Source organism: Fukomys damarensis, unplaced genomic scaffold, assembly GCF_012274545.1.
Source record: "Fukomys damarensis isolate Sample0158 unplaced genomic scaffold, DMR_v1.0_HiC HiC_scaffold_23, whole genome shotgun sequence".
Taxonomy (NCBI): Eukaryota; Metazoa; Chordata; class Mammalia; order Rodentia; family Bathyergidae; genus Fukomys; species Fukomys damarensis.
The window spans coordinates 1,195,515-1,215,052 of record NW_022900935.1 but is presented as its reverse complement, the minus strand read 5'-3'; the positions used below and the strand labels follow the sequence as shown (position 1 = coordinate 1,215,052).

At 49.6% G+C, this 19,538-nt stretch overlaps 1 protein-coding gene across 1 annotated transcript in view; it reads right to left on the bottom strand.

Annotated features, from left to right (window-relative positions):
* Positions 1-56: 56 nt before the first annotated feature.
* Positions 57-19,538, bottom strand: part of LOC104852833 (dnaJ homolog subfamily C member 16-like) — a 23,088-nt gene continuing 3,606 nt past the window's right edge. The window contains exons 3-7 of the mRNA XM_033767954.1: positions 12,776-12,842; positions 10,531-10,861; positions 2,227-2,411; positions 668-772; positions 57-188 (exon numbers count right to left, since the gene is read on the bottom strand). Of these exons, the coding sequence (XP_033623845.1) occupies positions 57-188; positions 668-772; positions 2,227-2,411; positions 10,531-10,861; positions 12,776-12,842 (820 nt within the window). The remainder of the gene's footprint in view (positions 189-667; positions 773-2,226; positions 2,412-10,530; positions 10,862-12,775; positions 12,843-19,538) is intronic.

Genomic DNA, 19,538 nt, shown 5'->3' with positions numbered 1-19,538 from the left:
ACCCACATGATGCCAGGGGTCCAACGGTGCCAGCACCTGGCACCTCTTCCCCCACGTCACGTGACAGTGGCGGTGCCAGCAGTGCGGGGCCCACAGCGCGGGGCCCAGGAGGAGGGCAGGGGCCGGGCGGACGGGCTTCGGTGCCTCTGTGCCTCGGGCTGTGAACCAGGGGCTCGCCCGTCGGCAGGCTGTCCGGGGACAGAACGCGCTGTGTGTGGGCAGCACTGGCACAGTACCCAGCGGCAGCGAGGGCTCAAGGCAAGGAGGCCACGGCAATTCCCGGTCTCCAGATATTTCCAGCGAGCAACAGTCACAGCTGTGCACGCTTACTCGGAGCTCGGGACCGGAAGTGGCCTAGAGTTTCTCCGGGTTCCGGAGCATTGGCGTAGGGGAGACTCAGTGAGAGATGCTGAGGGCTGACTTCTTCACACACACCGCGAGCAGAGCCTGACACGAGGTCTGGTACGGAATCTCTCTCTCTCTCTCTCTCCCTCTCCCTCCCTCATGCTGAGACTCAGAGTTGCAGACTTTGGAACATTTCAGACTGAGGGTGGACAGGTCAGGGATGATTTACCTGTATTTTCAGTAACGGCCAACAAACTACTCTTTGCAACCCGGAGATTACTCTCCCCCAAAAGATGCACCCACCCCGCCAGCAGATGGGTACCTTGTAGAGCAGCGGCACAGAGGGCCCCTGGTCAAACAGAAGGACGCGTGGCTTATTGTCCTGCCGCCAGCCGGAGAGGAATCGGACATAGTTTTTACTTGTAACCTTAAAGTGAAAACAGAATGTTAGACTCAACGGTTAATTCTTTTTTGGGGGGCGGGTACCGGGGATTGAACTGAGGACCTTGCGCTTGCAGGGCAGGTGGCTGAACCACTGAGCTAAATCCCAGCCCCCTAATGGTTAATTCTCTACAACTATATTGTACTCCAGTCAGGAGATGAACATGTGGAAAAGATTATTTGAAAAAATATAAAAAACACACACGTGGTGGTAAAAGCCTGTAATCCCAGCACTCGGGAGGCTGAGGCAGGAGGATCGCTGTGAGTTCAAGACCAGCCTGGGCTACACAGTGAGTTCCAGGTCAGTCTCAACTATATTGTGAGACCCTGTCTCAAAAAACCAAAACAGAAAAGAGCCAACTAATTCTTTTGATTGAAGCTATTCAAAGTATAAATAAAGGGCAAAGGGGCTGGGGATTTAGCTCAGTGGTTCCGCCGCCTGCCTCACAAGCACAAGGACCCGAGTTCGATCCCTGTTACCCCACCCCCCAGAAAAGGCAAAATAAAAAGACACGCTAGAACGGGGAGATAGACCTTTCACAAACGGGAAGGGGCCAAGAGAGGGAGGGAGGAAAGGGAGGGCAGGGGAGTAACAGGAGTGTGGATGTGTTACGTACACGCACAATCTCCTGACTACAAAATCCAGAAGGAGATGGAGATTTGATATTTCCATTTGCTTCAACTCTTACAGACTGAAATAATCATTGCTGCAGCAACTGTTGCCCTATTATAAAAGTTGGGCTTCTGAAATTGGCTCTTGCTGGTTAGACTGCACGCATGCGTGCCTGTGTGTACTCTACCGCCACGCCACAGAGCACGCTCCCTCCTCTGCTAACCTGCAGCCGGCACTGCAGCCCTTGCCCTCCTCCCTGTGTGCAGTGCCGGGCCCTGCACACAACTCCACTCCACCTGTGAGCTGTGCCGCCAGCCCGAACGCCATCTTTAAGGGTGTGCAGAAGAACAAGGGGCCTGTCCCACCTGTACACCATACGCTTCCACTGGTTACCACCCGAGCTCTTACGTTTTCATCTCCTGTCTCTCTTTTTATTTTTTGGTGTTTTGAGACAGGGTCTCACTGTGTAGTTGAGAATGACCTGGAGCTCACTGTGTAGCCCAGCCTGGTCTCGAACTCACAGCGATCCTTCTGCCTCAGCCTCCCAAGTGCTGTAAGTTTTTAAAGTTCCAAAAATAGTATTTGATTTCATAGACTATAATGCTTTCTTCGGAGATGACTGTTAAATATATACGTGACTTAATTTGAATATTTTCAAATTCATAAGACAAACATCTTTACATAAGCAAACTAACGAGCTGGAATACATCTCTTATCTTGGGATACAATCCAACTTTTGTTGCTTAGCTCTAGGCTCCGCTGGGTCCTGCAGGGGGATCCAGGCCCCTCCCGGCACTTGCCAGCCGCCCGTCCCGGTGGGCACTAACCTTCTCCACCAGGCTCCCCGGGAGCAGGCTTTCCACGAAGCGCCGCAGGTTCTCCTGGATCACGGCGTTGTGGAAGAAGGAGACCTTGCCGTTTATGACGCCCAGGATGGAGGGTGTGCTGTGGGCCCCCAGGTGGTGGGCCAGGCGCCGCTCGTACCCCGCGTGGACCACGCCGATGCCCACACCTGAAAGGCATCGGAGAGCTGCGTGAAGCCGCCGTGTGCCCATGGCAGCTGGAAGAAACACTGAGAAGTGTTTTTTTTTGTTTGTTTGTTTGATGCTAGTGTGAAGTTAGAGTGGACTTAACAGGAGAGAGTAACTTTCTACAGACTGTGGCCTCCCTCACTTGCTGGAATTCTAGGTTGGTCAGTTTTTCTGTGGCACAGTCTGGCAATATTTAAGAGGAGTTACAAGTCAGGTATGGTGGCACGTTACCTGTAATCCTAGCACTCTAGGAGGCTGAGGTAGGAAGATCGCGGGTTCAAACCCAGCCTGGGCAACTTAGCAAGACTCTGCCTCAAAAACAAAACAACAAACCAAAGAGCTGGAGACACAGCTTAGTGCCAAAGCCCTGGGTTCAATCCCCAGTACAGATTAAAAATAAGAGTTAGAAATCTTTATGTCATCCTCCTATCTATCTCTCTGGACAGGGTCTCACTATGTAGTTCAATCTGGCCTTGAACTTGTGGCGATGTTCCTGCCTCAGCCTCCCCAGTGCTGGGATTATACGTGTGCGTCACTGCGCCTAGCTCAGACAGACTAACTATTCTTAACACAATGGCCAGATGGTTCCTTCTAAAAGTGACAATAAATCTTACCACTTCTCTACCCAAGCCAAGCAAAGGCCTGATCTTTTCTCTTGGAATAAAACCCATGGCCCACAAGGGCGTGGCGCCCCCTGCACTCAGCTGGCTCAGTCCCCAGCACCCTTGTGATCCTCTGAACACAGTGGGGTGCTCCTGCCCTGGGGCCCTGGCGCTGGCTGCCCCTCCCACCGGGAGTGTGCACCTCTCAGGTGTTTGTGTAGCTGACTCCTCCACCGACTTCCGGTCCTTCTCCATGAGGCCGACCTGCCCCGCGGTCAGTGCTGTCCCCTCCCAGGATGCTCACTCGCCTCCTGCCCCCGTGTTTCCTGTCTTCCGTGGATGAACCCAGGGCCTTTGCATGTTAAGCACGTGCTGTGATCCAGACCCTGCTCACCACACACTGCCTCTTTCACTGTCTCCCCACTAGAAAGGAGGCCTCCTGAAGGCAGAGATCTTTGGTCAGTGACCCACTGGTGTGCCCTAACCAATTCTTTATTGTTATACATTGAAATTCTGGAAGAAAGAAAACAACAAACCGGTTTTCCTACTCACACAGCTGTTCACTTCTTCTTTTTTGGTACCAGGGATCGAACGCTGGTGCTTGTGCTTGCAAGGCAGGTGGTGGAACCACCGAGCTAAATCCCTGCCCTAGCCCTTCACTTCTGATACCAGGTATGCGGGGGCTTCTCTCGTACACCAAGGCGTCCCCAGAGGCAGCGACTGGGTGTCTCCCCTCCACTCACTCGGACACCACTGCCCTCCCTGGGCACAGCACACTCCAAGCCCCTGCCCGTGCCCTGCAACCCTTGACTCTGGAGCCCAGTAGCTCAGCGTTTTCGTGAGGGTCTCCTCATACAACCCAAAGGCCTCTCTCCCCTTCCTGGAGGACAGAGGTGGGGCTGAAATCCCACCCTCTAATCAATGTGTGGTCTTCCTGGTGATGCTCCCTACCCGGGAAGCCAGGAAGAGCGGCCTCCTTAGAATCAAAGATGTACCTCACTCAGGAAAACCCAAGCTAGAGGCTGTGCCAGCAACCAGCATCAAAGAGCAAATGCTGGGCCGGGCGTGGTGGCGCACGCCTGTAATCCCAGCACTCGGGAGGCTGAGGCAGGAGGATCGCTGTGAGTTCAAGACCAGCCTGGGCTACATAGTGAGTTCCAGGTCAGTCTCAGCTACCTAGTGAGACCCTGTCTCAAAAAAAAAAAAAAAAAAAAAAAACAACCAAAAAAACCCCCCAAAAAGACCAAATGCTAGAACACAAAGATCTCTTATGAGCTCCACACTAGGAACTGGGAACAAACAACAAAATACACCTATATTTACTATGAATCACAAGATCAAAAGTCACTTTTGAAACTGGGCATGGTGGGACACACCTGTAATCCCCACACTCTGGGAGGCTAAGGCAGGAGGATTGCAAGTTCAAGCCCAGTGTGGGCAGCTTAGTGAGACCTGGCCTCAAAACAAAGCAAAAAACAAAACCACCAAACATTCGCAATAAAAGGTCTGGGAGTGTGGAAGGCTGAGGGTTCAGTCCCCAGTTCGCCTCCTTCCCCGTGGTTTCAGCTTTCACTATTAAAAGGCGGGTTCCGACGGGCATCTCGGCACATCCCTGTGCATTTCTGTGATTACTCCCAAACTGGTAAATTCCTAGAACAGAATGGCTGAGTGGATGGCAGGGGTCCCAAACTGAATGTTCTGAAATTGCTGGACGGCCTGAGCAAACCCCTCTGCAGCCAGCTTGTGACCCCTGGATGTCCCCAGCCCAGGTGCGGAGGAACCTTCACTTTGCACACAGAGGCAGCCCTTTGGAGAGGTCAGGGCCCTGTTCCAGGGTTGTAGAGCTGATACAACAGCAGGGCAAGAGTCCAAACCGGATGTTCTAGGGCCATGCTTGGTGCCACTACTGTATCACACTGCAAAAAATATACCAAAAAATAACGATGGGGCAGTGCATGGGGAATCCTCTGAGCAGAAGACAGGCAGAACAGAGCAGGCTGAGACACCGAGGCTTGCGGAAGGGAGGAGAGGGCCATCAAGGGTGGTCGTGTGGCCGCGGGGCCAAGGCCCAAGGGTGGAAGCAGCACTTCTGGGCCCTTCTGAGCTAGGGATCAACCGGGAACTTTAAATTCACCCCCCTTTAACACAGCCACCCTGAAGGAAGCAGTTTTCGAGTGAGGAAAAGACGCAGACGCAGGGCAGCTGCACTGCTCTCCTCAGAGAACGGTGAGCGCAGGCCGGGTGACTGGCAGGGAACACAGCTGTCTCCGGCTCTGTCGCCGCCGCGCACCGATTCAGGCTGACTCAGCAGAATCTGGCTGCATGACAGATGGTTGCGTCCAGGATCCAAACGAACCCGAGTAGCAGTGTTTTATTTCTGCTGCGCTAAAGGCTGAAGCCAGGGCCTTGTGCTTGTCAGTCAAGAGCTCAGCCACGGAGCCACATCCCCTTGAGTAGCAACTTTAAAAGAAAGGCAAACGGGTATGACTTCTTTTAGAAACTACTGGCTACACGGACAACTCCAGGAACGGAAATACTGTATTCTCTCCTCTTGCGGGCTCTGAGAGGTTTTCTTTCTGCTCAGCTCTAGACACTGCTGTGGAGTCTGTATTTTTAGGTACCGAAGTCTACTTACAACCCTAAACACGCAGGGCGTCTTCCAGGGAACCCCCGCCTGGGTCCCCTTGGTCCCCCCACCCCCCCACCTCTCAAGATGCCTCAGGTGTCGGCCCAGAGCCAGCGGAGGCGCGCACCACGGCCCGATCCAGCTCAGAACAGCCTGGTCACGGCCCGGGGCTGGAGCTCAGTGGTGCCGCAGCCTGCCTCGCAAGTGCAAGGTCCTGAGTTTGAGCCCCGGGACCAAACAACAAACAACACAAACAAAAACAACCAGGTAATCAACAAAGAAGCCAAAATGATATGAAACCAAACAAAACCAAGCAGCCAAACCTGAAGTAGGAGAGAAGGGAGTTCCCTTCTAGATTGTGTGAGATTGCTACACACTAGGCAAATGCTGGAAAGCAAAGAAGTTTTATCGTATTTTATGGATCCGGGGATAGAAGTCGGGACCTTGTGCTTGTGAGGCGGGCGTAGCGCCTCTGAGCTCAATCCCTGGCCCTTTACTTTTTATTTTTAAGAGGCAAGGTCTTGCCATGTTGCCCGAGCTCCTGTGCTCAAGCAACCCTCTTGCTTTCGCCTTCCCAACAGCTGAGACTGTAGACACACAACACCATGCCTGGTCAAATGGGCAAGTCCTTCTTTTTAAACAGGAAGTCACAGTGATAATCACTGCCTGGTCAGTGAAACTGAGCTGAGACTTGACTGCAGGATGCCTGTTCCCGGAATCAAATGCCATCTCATCTCTGTGTGCACCTCCGGGAGCGCTCAGGGTCTCTCGTTTGAGTTTTGCCGGAGGTGACGGCCAGGACTGATTTACTTCGGAAGCAGCGCGCGGTGCAGCGCCGAAGAGGGCGACACCCCTTGTTCTTGACCCCATCGCGGCTGCCCGGGAAAAGTGTGATTTTGGATGGTTCCTGCCCCTTGCTGTGCCACAGTTTCCTCATCTGGAAAAGAGGGATAATAGTCTCTCTCTGACTGCACTGCTCTGTGGATAAAGATAACCCCTCCACGGCACTTAGCACAACAAAACGTGACTGAAATGCTCAATAAAATTATTTCATGGGGCTGGGGATTTAGCTCAGTGGTTCCAGCGCCTGTCTCACAAGCACAAGGACCTGAGTTCGATCCCCAGCATGGGGTTATCTTATGTCCTTTAGTGTCTGGTAAATTGGGACATGAAAGCTAACCGAAAAAAACCAAAAAACAAAAAAACAAAACTTGAGTCCTTGCACTTGAGAAGCAGGCGGTGGAACCACTGGGCTAAATCCCCGGCCCTCCACAAATTTTTTTAAATACACAGGATGGGATGACTTCCTTGCTACCTTCTGCTTCGCCAGCACGAAGCGGCCAGATGTTAGGCTGGTGCTAGTTGTCCACTGCAGATCTTCTCTGCTACTGAATCGAGGGAGGGGCAGCGCCGCCCGCTTCTGGGCCCCGGCATGGCTGCCCGTGCACCCTGGGTGCGTCCCACGCTGGTTATTTCCACACTGCACGAATGCCGGATCCATCTAAGTCACTGTTCTACTCCTTCTGCGTCCTGTGACGCAGGCACTTTCTGTCCTTCCGAGACGACGTCCAGCCTGCTCTAGCTCAGCCGTGAGGCCTTCTCTGCTCCTCCTGCCAACTCAGAACAGAAACTTTATTTTCAGTGGTCGTGTGAAGTACGGTGATACCTGAACCAGTCGGAAAACAGCCAGGGCACCTGTCCTGATCTCATCTCCACGTCACCAGCTGTGAGCCAGGGAACCAGCAGTCCAGGGAAAATGGTCTACAAACCAAACCAATCCAGTCGGTGTAGTCACAACTTGCCTTCCGCAGGATGTGGTGGAGCAGAGCAGAGAACTGATAAGATATTCGGTGTTAGTTCTATGGATGCTAACTCTGGCTGGTTTTTTTTTTTTGAGAGAGAGAAGGTCTCACTATGTAGTTTAGGAACTCACTACATAGCCCAGGATGGCCTTGAACTCACAGCGATCCTCCTGCCTCAGCCTCCGCAGTGCTGGGATTATAGGTATGAGCCACTAATTCCAGCTTTTCACATGCTTGGTCCTGACTTACTGGAATTATATAACGCAACAACTTCAAAGTGTGCTGAGATTTTTCAGTCATCAAGGATTTAAGGCCACCCGAAGGTAGTAAGTACAGCGCTGTGCTTCTACACAGTCCTGGGACTGTTCGGGTCCCAGGACCGCCAAACGCCAGATGTGACCTTGGACACTGCGCCAACATGAGCCAAGCATCTGCACAAGGCGAGCAGCGGCGCTTGGCCCACAGGGCTGCTTGGTATGCGCGGTACCTGCAGTGGCATCTGGCACATGGTGAACCCTCAGCAGAGGCTGCCGGGTCACTCTCCCGCGCAACAGGTCCCCGACCTCACACAGCAGCTCCCGCAGGCTCTGCCTGCTTCCTCTCTGTCACCATACAGCCTCACCTGTTCCTGCTGTGGCCCCACCTGTGGGCGCTCGCTTCTCCGCCTCCCCTGCTCCCTCAGCCTGCAGTGCTGTTCCTTGCGTCTGCCCAGGCTGTGAAGAGGCTCTGCTTGAAATGAGCCCGAAGGCGAGCACTGTGGTCAGGGAATTGAAGACAATGGGCCAATGTGTTCAGGAAAGATTTTCCAAAGGGGTTTATTAAATAGGTCCTTAGCCAGGTGTGGTGACACATGCCTGTAATCCCAGTACTTGGGAAGCTGAGGCAGGAGGATCCTGGTGTGTTCAAAGCCAGCCAGACTGGGCTAAAGAGTGAGTTCAAGGCCAGCCTGAACTGCACAGAAAAAAGAGCCACTGAAAAAAAAGTTTACTTCAGAGCAAGGTATGGTGGCACCTGCCTTTGATGCCGGCACTCTGGGAGGCTGAGGCAGGATGATCACACGCTCAAGCTCAGCCTGAGCAATTTAGGGAGGCTCTGTCTCAAAGTACAAAAGCCCTGGGGTTCAATTTGCAATACTGGGAAAAAGATTAAAATATTTGGTAACTAGGAAAACCAGTTTATCAGAAATTCTGTAAGGTTCAATTATTAAGTGCTTAATATATATTAGGTCCTTAGCTTAAAATTTTCTCATTTACTCTTCATAATGATACTGCTGGCTTGACATTATTGTCCATTTTTCCACACCCTCCCCCAGAGACGGTCTTGCCATATAGTTCAGGCTGGTCTTGAACTCTGTAGTCTGGGCTGACCTGGAACTCAAGGCAATCTTCCTGCCTCAGCCTCCTGAGTGCTGAGATTACAGTCCTGTGCCAACGCACAGGCTATTTTGGATGTGAAGAAACTCAGGTTAAGTCATCTGTTCAAAGGCCAAAGGACACAGTTTGAACGCTTGTCGACCTGACCCCGCAGGGCTTGGTCAGAGCCTGTGCTGTGTGGCTTCACATCCTGGACGTCTACTTGCCATGTCTCACGTGTCACTTGGGCCCTGCCCCGACAGTGGTGTAAACACACTACCGACCTGGACGTGCAGAGCTGCGGCTCTCCAGTGGGCCGCTGCAGGCTCCCTCCTAGACAGTGTGGGGTGCGGTGACGCCCGGTGACGAAGAAGCCACCCCGCTCAGCGCCCCAGCCGACCTGGGCCCCCTTCACTCCCCGCGCACCTGCCTCATGGGATGCGCTGTCACGCCGCCTCCCTCAGCTACTTCCCTGAGCAGCTCTGCGCTCTCAGGAAGGCGACCTGCAGAACCGGGGCACCTGGGGTCTCCGAGTAACAGGGCGGGAGCTCGCTTGAGGGTACATGAGCCAGTGGTTTCCAGGAATCTGCACCTTCCTCAGCCCCTAGGGTCCAGATTGTCCCTTTGTGTTGTTTAAGCCACCTGGTACCGCATTACGGCAGCCTGCGCTAAGAAAGAACCTTTAAGGATGAAATGACGTTAAAATGGGGTTGTTAAGATGGGCTCTCACCCAACGGGGCCGTGTCCTTGGAAGAGGAAAGTACACAGAGGACACAGAGACACGCAGGCAGGGGCGGCCACGCAGCCACACAGGGGGAAGCTGCCACCCGCCGGCCACGAGGGAGGCCCAGAAGGCCGTGAACCTATGGACACCCCGTGCAGAGACTTGTAGCCTCCAGGACTGCAAGAAGGCCCCCAACTAGGTGTCTGGGTATTTATGATCCAGTTAAAACTTCAAAGCTGGGCGTGGTGGCGCACGCCTGTCATCCCAGCACTCGGGAGGCTGAGGCAGGAGGATGCTGTGAGTTTGAGACCAGCTGCGCTACAGTGAGTTCCAGGTCAGTCTCAATTACACAGTGAGACCCTGTCTCAAAAAAAAACAATAAAACATAAAAAAACTTCAAGCCAGTAATGCCAAATGAATGCGATTGATACGTTTTTCTCCTCTGAACACACACGAATGGGGGGTGGGGATGTAGCTCAGTGGTGTCAGCACCTGCCTGGAGTTCAATTCCCAGCACACAACAGAAAGAAAAAACAAAAAAACACCTATCTGGAAAACATCAACCACCGAGAATCCACGAAGAAATATCACCTCACCTGCTGTTTTTTTCCCAATATTCCATAAATACAAGAATGAGAAAAGTCACCTCTCCCATACAAAGATCCCTGCTACAGCTTAAAAAGGAAGGGTCCTCAAAGACTGGGGTACCGAGGGCTCGATCCCCGCGCAGCGCCGTTCAGGGTGGGGCGGGACAGGGACTGATCAGGACGGTTCCGGCGCGAACGGGCTTCAGGAGGTGGAGAAGGAGCTCTGGTGCGGGCCGAGCAGGGTGCGCCCCATCCCGGCCCCTCCTGCCCTCCACTCCCTGGCTTCCGCGGGGTGAGTCTCCGCCTCCCCGCAGGCCTGAACCCGGGACGGCCTTCGCCCCTAAGCCACGGACGTCAGGCTGCCCGTCCCCGACAGCAAGGTCTCCCCGGGAGGGCGGCGGCCTTACCCAGCGCCTCCAGCTCCTGAACCGCGTCTCTCCAGATGGGCTCGATGTGGGTGCAGCTGAAGCACCAGTCCGACGTGACCTTTATGAGGTACGGCCTCCTGAAGCTGTCAGGAACCACCTCGTTCACGTAGTGGGACAGGTGCAGGAAGTACTTTTCATCAAGCGGGTCCCGCCGTTCCGAGGTGAAAGGAAAGTGAAAAAAGGATTCCTCGAAATAGAAATTTTCATGAAAATGGCGGAAGCGATACTCTCGCCGCTGCTGCTGGCGCTGGTCCTCGCCGGCATCGCCATAGTGATCATAATTTGATCTCTTTTCTTCATTGGAGAGAATCTACAAGGAGGAAAAAGGATAAGAAATCTAAAAAAAACAACAAAGAGGTTTCACACAAAGGAATTTTCTGGCAGCAACTTGAAAGACATACCAAGAAAATACATGTAAAGACTGTGAGGTGATTAGATATCTTTTCTTTTACGGTGGTAGGGATTGAACTCAGGACCTTTGCACTAACCGATATCCCCAGCCCTTTTTAAAAATTTTCTATTTTGAGAAAGGGTCTTGCTGAGTCATTAAATTGCCCACGCTGGGCTTGAATGTGCAACCCTTCTGCTTCGGCCTCCCAGGACGCGGAGATATGGGCATGTGACCGTACCCCAGCTGTGATTAGGTATTGTAAATGCAGTGGCTCAGCACTGGGAGACTCTTCTCTCCGTAGAAACAGTAAAGAAAACTCGGGATCAGAATACTTCCGTTCTTTAGCTAGACCCACTCATCTTGGCACTGAAGATTTGAAACGATCTCAGTCAGCACTTCAGTAAATAAACAAAACATCACACACTGTTCATGGGCTCAAAAACAAGCAAGCTGAATTGGTCACACCTAGTGCGCTGGAATCATTCAGACCAAGGACTGGAAATATATAAATACCAAAGAGCAGCCACAGAACTAGTCCAGCCCCTCGTGTGTTAGCTGACTTGGCTTTACTTAAAAATAACTTTGAGGTACAAGGTTCAAGAATCCATTAGGACGGGTTACTCTATGGCCTAAGCACTGTTTGGTGAAGAGCATCCCCCATACAAATCAGGAAGCCAGGGACTTCTCTGTCATGCATATTTCAGACCAAGTAACTTAAGTTGACCTATTGGAAAACTATCAAAAAGTTGTGTTTGAGTGTACTTGTACCTTTGTGGCATTTTTTTTTTTTTTTTGAGACAGGGTCTCACTATGTAGTCAAGGACCTGGAACTCACTATGTAGCCCAGGTTGGTCTCGAACTCACAGCGATCCTTCTGCCTCAGCCTCCTGAGTGCTGGGATGACAGGCGTGTGCCCGGCTAATATGTGGCATTTCAATAAATATAAGCAAAGTATCACGTGAGTCTTTAACAAAAGTTTCTAAAAAAGGTAATAATACAGACCTTATACCAAGTCATCTTACATCTCTAATTAAAGCCTTTGAGACAGTCCTGCCAGGCATGGCACACAACCGGAATCCCAGCTACACAGGAGGCTGAGGCAGGAGGACTCCAAATTCAAGGCCCATGTGGCAACTTAGTGAGAACTTGTCTCAAAATCAAAACTAAAAAAGGATGGGGATGTAGCTCAGTGATAGAGCAGCCCCGGATTCAATCCCCAGCAGTCGGGGGATGAGGTGGGTAAAAGGCCAGATTTTTGGGCTGGGAATTTATTTATTTATTATCTCAAAATCAACTAAAAAAGGATGGGGATGTAGCTCAGTGATAGAGCAGCCCCGGATTCAATCCCCAGCAGTCGGGGGATGAGGTGGGTAAAAGGCCAGATTTTTGGGCTGGGAATTTATTTATTTATTTTTCACTTTTTTTTTTTTTTGGTACTGGGGATCGAGGCAGGCGGTGGAACCACTGAGCTGGGCTGGGGATTTAGCTCAGTGGCACTGTGCCTGCCTTGCAAGTGCAAGGTCCTGAGTTTGATCCCTGGTACCAAAAAAGAACAAAAAAAGTCATATTTCTCCAAGAGTTCAAGTGTTCAGGCACTTGTTCCAGCACATTTGATGTGGCCAGGTATATTCTCTCTAACATTATTTGGAAACCAGGTCGGGGCCTGGGGACATGGACTTCCGGAGCAGGCATTATCAAGCTGATCACCACAGGAACATTTTAGTAAGAGCCAAGGGATGACGGGCCGGGGATTTGGCTCAGTGGTTCCGCCGCCTGCCTCCCAAGTACAAGGTCCTAAGTTTGATCTCCGTTACAAAAAAAAAAGCACAATACCTCGTAAGCCTTGCTGATCTGGATGAACTTGTCCGAGGCCCCAGGATCTCTGTTTTTGTCAGGATGCCTGAAACACACATGCACGGCCAGTGAGGATTTCATTTTCCACACACAGTTCACGACATCACAGGCAAATGGGCCACTGCGTTAGGACAGCTGCCTAAAATAAACAGTGGAAGCAGATGACGGCTTCACATGCTGCAGTAAGTGAAACTCTGGGACAGGTGTTTTCTCAGAACGCTCCAGCTGGGTACATTTTCAAAGCACAAGGGTGCGAGAGCATTTCATCGCAGAGGCAGACGTGAGCATCTTTACGCTGCTTCCTAGCTGTGCAAAGGGGTTCAGGGCTCAGACCCTTAGCCACACAATGACACCAGTATTTCCTCCCCGTATTAGAGTGAACCGGGCCAGGGATGTAGCTCAGTGGTGCTGTGCATGCCTGACAAGTGCAAGGTCCTGATTTCCCCGATGTTGGTACCAGAAAAAAAGAAACAAAAACACCAAATCAGAATGCTTTAGTATTCATTACTCCTCCTCCTGTAAATGGATAATGGTTTCAAGGCCATGTTTGTTTGGTTTTGCTTTTTTGAAACAGGGTCTCACTATATAGTTCAGCCTGGCCTTGAGCTCATTATGTAGCCCAGGCTGGCCTCAAACTCACAGCGATCCTCCTGCCTCAGCCTCCTGAGTGCTGGGATTACAGGCATTTGTCATCACATCTGGCTTCAAGGACACATATTTAAGATGTTAAAAAAAATGTTTATGCAAAGTTAACTTAATTAAGAGAACTGATTTTCAACCTGGCTGTTATCTATAGCTGGCATTTAACGGTCTTAAGGTCACCTATCATTCTGTAATCCTTCTGTGTTTATACTTGTTTCAATTTTGGGGATTCGGGAGTTTTGAAAAAGGACTCAGTTAACTTTCTCGCAGCCTTCTACGGTCTAAGCCAATGTTTTGTATAGACTGATGTTTTTCAACATTCACTTTATTAAAAGACTTTTGCTGGTACCGGGGATGAACTAAGACCTTGCCCTTGCGAAGCAGGGGGCGGAGCCACGGAGCCCGACCCTGGCCCCAGGGCCCATTCACGTCATCAATTTTGCTCCTGTCTCCTCAAGTTCCTCTAGCACAGGTTCTGGAAAGAAAAAAACAGCTCTCAGGGAGGTAAATGACCATTAAAAACACACCAAGTGCACCGGAGGAGGGGAAAAAACAAATCTCCAATTTGACCAATTTACCCTAGGAGGGGCGTCTGAACGAACCGCCACACACATTCCAGTCGCTCTGAAACCAGGGACACTTACATTGGTTCACTACTGCATTGGGGCACTGTTTCCTGAACCACTGAATCCTTGCTGCGAATACGGGTGGGGTAAAAAATCCCGGGCGGGAATAATGAAAACAGCAGGATGCGATTCCAAAGCGTGTTTCTGGATGACCAAAAAAATAAGGAAAGAAAGGAAGAGAAAAGGTGCCTTCTATACTGAACCTGAAGACTAACGTCGGAGCGGCCAAAGCGATGCGACTGCACACGTGATTTAACACGGCGAGTCTGTGGGGGACAAGGGCGGCAGGGGGCTCCTCAGGACGCCGGAGTGGAAAGAGCCTCGCAGGCACCTGCGTGGGAAGCAGGGGTCCTGCAACAGGGCGGCCAAGGCTCAAGAACAAAGGATCGCACGGGACGCTCACTGACTCCCACGGGGAGACAGCGCGAGGCGGGGGACCCGAGAGCCCAGGAGCGCTGGCGGGCCGGCTTCTCAGCGACTATGAAATCACCTCACAAACAGCAATCTTGACCCCTCAAAGGGAAGAAAACATCGGCGTATGGTGTCTACCAACTGCCGGTGACCTCTAAAGGAATCCAAACACGACAGAAGGAGACGTGGCAAAGAACAGGACAACTTACTCTGGCTGACCGAAACCGGGTGATATCAACTGGCTTTTCATGGGGTAGGAATTATTTTGCTTTAATAAGGATGACAGAAGGAAAGTGCTTATGATAAAACTTAATTATGGGGAGAGAAACAGTTTTTCTAAGGGGAAAAAGGAAATTTCAAATGGTTTCACCATTAAGAGAAAATTCTTGTAAAGTTTAAGAAACACTTGAGTAAAACGCTTAGTAAAATATAACCCAACAATTCACCGTTTGCTTGTCCCTGCTACAGCTCACTCTGAAAAGTCAAACTGGGCAACACTGCTATCTTTCAAAGTATGTGAAACCATCACAAAATGAAACTGAAACCAGTCCAAGTGCTAAAACATTTCTATGGCCAAAACCACAGGCAACGATAGTACAGTACAGATGTAAGAGTAAAATAAAATTCTAGACTTTCACAAGATGATATTCTAGATATCTATGGTGATGAATTACTCGTGGAAAGGCTCTAATTAAGGAAGAGAATGACTCATTTAATTAATATAATACTCTTTTCAGCTCTGGAAGACAGAAAAGTCAAAGCAGTACATTTTAACAAATCCCACGACCTCAAGCTATCGTTTCTGCACCGAAACTACTGTCAGAGGCTATACGCTCTCTAAAGAATGTTGTTCTTCCTGGGCACGGTGGTGTACGCCTGTAATCCCAGCACTTGGGAGGCCGAGGCAGGAGGATCGCCCAGAGTTCAAGGCCAGCCTGGGCTACACGGTGAGTTCAGGGCCAGTCTGAAACACATAGTGAGACCCTGTCTCAAAAAAAATAGGAATGTTGCTGTTTATAGATTAACTACAGGTATCTATCTATATTTTGCTTCTAACAGAGGCAGGAGTTTAAAATATTCCTGAAAGCAAGTTTGGCGTAGAGTCCTGTGGTCACACATAAGCAGAGGTTGTCTTTTCAATTCTGGATTACTCATGATATGAATATGGTCTAAAATATTTATTCAAAATATTATATTTTAAGCTATTTTTTGGGGGGTAACCAGGGATCAAACTTGGGTCCTTGTGCTTGTGAAGCAGGAGCTGGAACCACTGAGCTAACCCCGGCCCCCTTTTAAACTATCTACCTTGACTGAAATTGAGGTTTATCTGCTTACTGAAGAAGGGGCTGGGAAGAGCCCCAAACAGCCTGAGACATTATCTGCGCGTGGCTGTTTCCCGCTCTTATTCAGCCCCCTCCCTCCCAAATGCTAGCCCACCATCCTTACTCTTGCCCAGATGGGCAAATAATTAAAAACCAAACAGGGGCCGGGGATTTAGCTCAGTGGTGCCACTGCCTGCCTCACAAGTGCAAGGTCTTGAGTTTAATCGCTGGTACAAAAAAAAAAAAAGAAAAAAAAGAAAAAAAAGATTAATGTAAAAACCAAACAGCAAAAAATGAAGTGTTGATACAGAAGGTCAGGTGTGGAGCCCAGAGGTAACGTGGATTTACCATCTCTGAATGCACAACACTGGTTCAGCAATCTGCTCTTTCATAGAGCGTCAAGGTTTCCACGGATCACACACAGAGCTCCAAGGCCGGCATCCTGTACGTGCTCAGCATGGAACTTGGCACAAATTTTCTTTCACTGCCTACAGGTGGCTCAGCAAGCTGGCCAGTGGCGCTCTTTTCCATCTTTCTTTCCTCCTGCTGCCCCCACCCGGCCACATAATCTAGCACTTCTGCTTCTTTGGTATGGCCCGAGCTTTGGTGGGAGAGGCCAATGATGTACATCGCAATAAGTGCCAGGCTTACTGCTCTCTTGCTAATGGCTATCCTCACAACTACGAGATAAAATTATGATTTCACTAAAAGAGTTCCTTAAAAAATAACATACTTGGTCTCTGAGTATCTTCTCTCCCCTTACTGGGAACTAAAGTCAGGACTTTGTGCTTGCCAGGCAGGTGCGGTGCCACTGGGCTGCACCCCCGGTCCCGAGTATACTTTTTTAATCGAGGGCAAAATGCTCTCTTTTTAATTTTTTCTTTTCTTTGCCGTATTAGGGATGGAACATTGGGTCTCCTTGATGCTAGGCAAAGGATCTACCACTGACCTATCCCCATCAGCCCTCTGTATTTTGGGATATGATCTCGCTAAATTGCCCAGGTTAGTCTTGAACTTTCGACCCTACTGCTTCAGGCTCTAGAGTAGCCAGAATTATGAGTGTGCGCCACCATGCCTGGCTTAAACTACTTTTGTTGTTGTTGTTGTTTTGAGACACTCTTTTGCTGTATAGCCCAGGCTGGCCTTGAACTTGTGGGAATCCTCCTGCATCAGTCACCCAAATGTTGGGATTAAGCAGGTTTTTTGACCTGGAACTGTCTATGTAGCCCCGGCTGGTCTGGAACTCACAGCGATCCTCCTGTCTCAGCCTCCCAAGTGCTGGGATTATAGGTGTGTGTCACCACACCTGGCTTTAAATAGGTTTTTAAAGCTTAAAAATTAAAAATCAGTAATTTAGAATTGGGATATAGCTCAGTGGTATAGTACTTTCCTAGCTTGCATGAAGGGCCTTGGCTTTTCATATCACCTCTCTCTCTCTCTCTCTCTCTCTCTCACACACACACACACACACACACACACACACACACACACACGGAGAATAAGATTGAGTAGTGTTCCCCTTAGCATTTAAACTCATTTTCTTTGTGAATAATGTACCCCGGGAAGGGGAATGTATCCATTGTTGATTATGTGGTTTTAAAAGAATTAAACTTGTTTCTTACTTCAATCTGCTAATGGTATCTATAGCAACCCTTGAAGCCACAGTATTCTGAAAAGGAAGTTTCATGGTAAATGTAAGCTTTGGATCTTATCCCCCAAATTACAGAACATGAACGCAAGTTCTACGTATTCTAGACATACACATATATATATATATATTGAACAGAGAAACAGAGAGAAAAAGACACATTATAATTATAAGCTAATCATAACTCAGGCTTCATTCTCCTGGTTAGACCGCTTAGCTTGTATTAAATTTCCATTTCTTTATTTCACCTACCATTCCCGGGCGAGCTTCTTATAAGCCTTTTTAATATCAGCCTGACTGGCTGTTCGGCTGACCCCTAGGACTCTGTATGGGTCAAAATCCAACGCAGACAGAATTTGCAGGATCAGAACCAGAACTATCAAGAACTGCCAGGAAATGCTCAACTTTTTCACTTCCATTTGTCTTCCTTCCCAGAGCTGAAATGAAGAGGCAGTGAGTTTCAGGGGCAGAAACCTGGACAGTCTTGTGGTAGATGAAGGTATAAGATACACAGATGAAAAACAGAACAAACAAAAGAGGTTTTGCAGGAAATGTGTCAAGCTGTGCGACCATCTTTTAAAGTCAGTAGTCTTGCTACCACCTTTGAATATCAAAATTAAGAACTACCATAGATGAAAAGATGAGTAATAAGAATTAATAGCAACTCTCCAGGACCCCTGGATTAGAAACGCTTATGACTCAAAATGAGGGAGATGAAGAATAAGTGCATATGTGGGAACAAATTTCATCCACCTTGACAATAAACTTCAACAGTTTAAACCGGGCGTGGTGGCGCACACCTGGAATCCCAGCACTGGAGGCTGAGGCAGGAGGTCACTGAGTTCCAGATCAGCCTGGGCTACATAGTGAGCTCCAGGTCAGTCTCAACGACACAGTGAGACCTTGTCTCAACACCCCCACCCCCCAAAAAACCCAAATGGTTTAAGAACACTGCAGCACACACATGTTAAATAAGTCCATGAAATCGTAAGACTCATCACTTGCTAAACTACAGAATGAAATCACTGTGGAGTTCGTTGGCGTTAAGTTCAAATATGAACTTTTAAACAAACAGCTAAGATTTTATTTGCTTCAATGATATTCTTCCTCACCACATCCGTTCAACCAAAAAAATGAGAAGCCACTCTTTAATTCGGTCATTAGCAACCTGGTCATTATAAATTAAAATTTTAGATGAGAACACGTGGTGAGAAAAAAATTTAGTTTGCCATGTAAAGAATTCACGACTCAGACTGAAAATTGGCATGGCCTTAAAATGTGTTAAGCTCTTTCTGGCTTGGGAAAGAATTCTAGCTTGTCACTGAGCAAGGCAGTGGGTATTGTAGTGTTGGTTGTAGATATTTAGACTCCAGGATTACGACCTTCGTAATACCACACAACGTTTTTTAATACCATACCCTTTTACATAAACGTATTGCCTTGACTATTCACAAATTAATACGCATGTAACGTGACACTTTAAGAGGGGCAAAGCTGCTATAGCGCTGGACTTTGACAGGTGGAGGACTAATGCTGGCCAGAGTCCCCACAAAACCGACTGATCCGGTGACCAATGTTAAAGCTGCACGTGTGCCGAATAAAACCCTAAAGCAAATCAGTTTCCTCCTTAAGGCAACTGTGGTGTCGTGCAGAAAAAGTGAGGCTATGCACCTACTGCTCAAGCACATGATCCGTGGAGTCAGGCTAGGATTGGGATCCGTTCTCCACAATTCTATGACCTTGGGGTAGTTAAAGGTACTGTCTGTGTCCTTAGTCACAAAACGGGAATGAATGACTAACACAGCCACCTTGAAGGGTCGTCATGAGGGACTAAGTGCACGTAACAGATTTACTTAACAGGGAGTCGTCCACAGTCAACAGTGGTCGTATTACTTCTCCCATGCAGTGCGTTCACTGTTTAGTCCCTTCTACTTAGCGGTGACGGAGGTGGCTGTGAAGTTCTTTTGCCGACAGTTTCCAGTTCCACGGCGCCGGCCTCAGGCAAGGTGACAACCTGCCCAACAGGTAGGCTGCCGCCTTCGGGCAGTATCCCCAGGCCCGGCTGAGGCTCTCGGCGACGCGCTCCGAGTCCG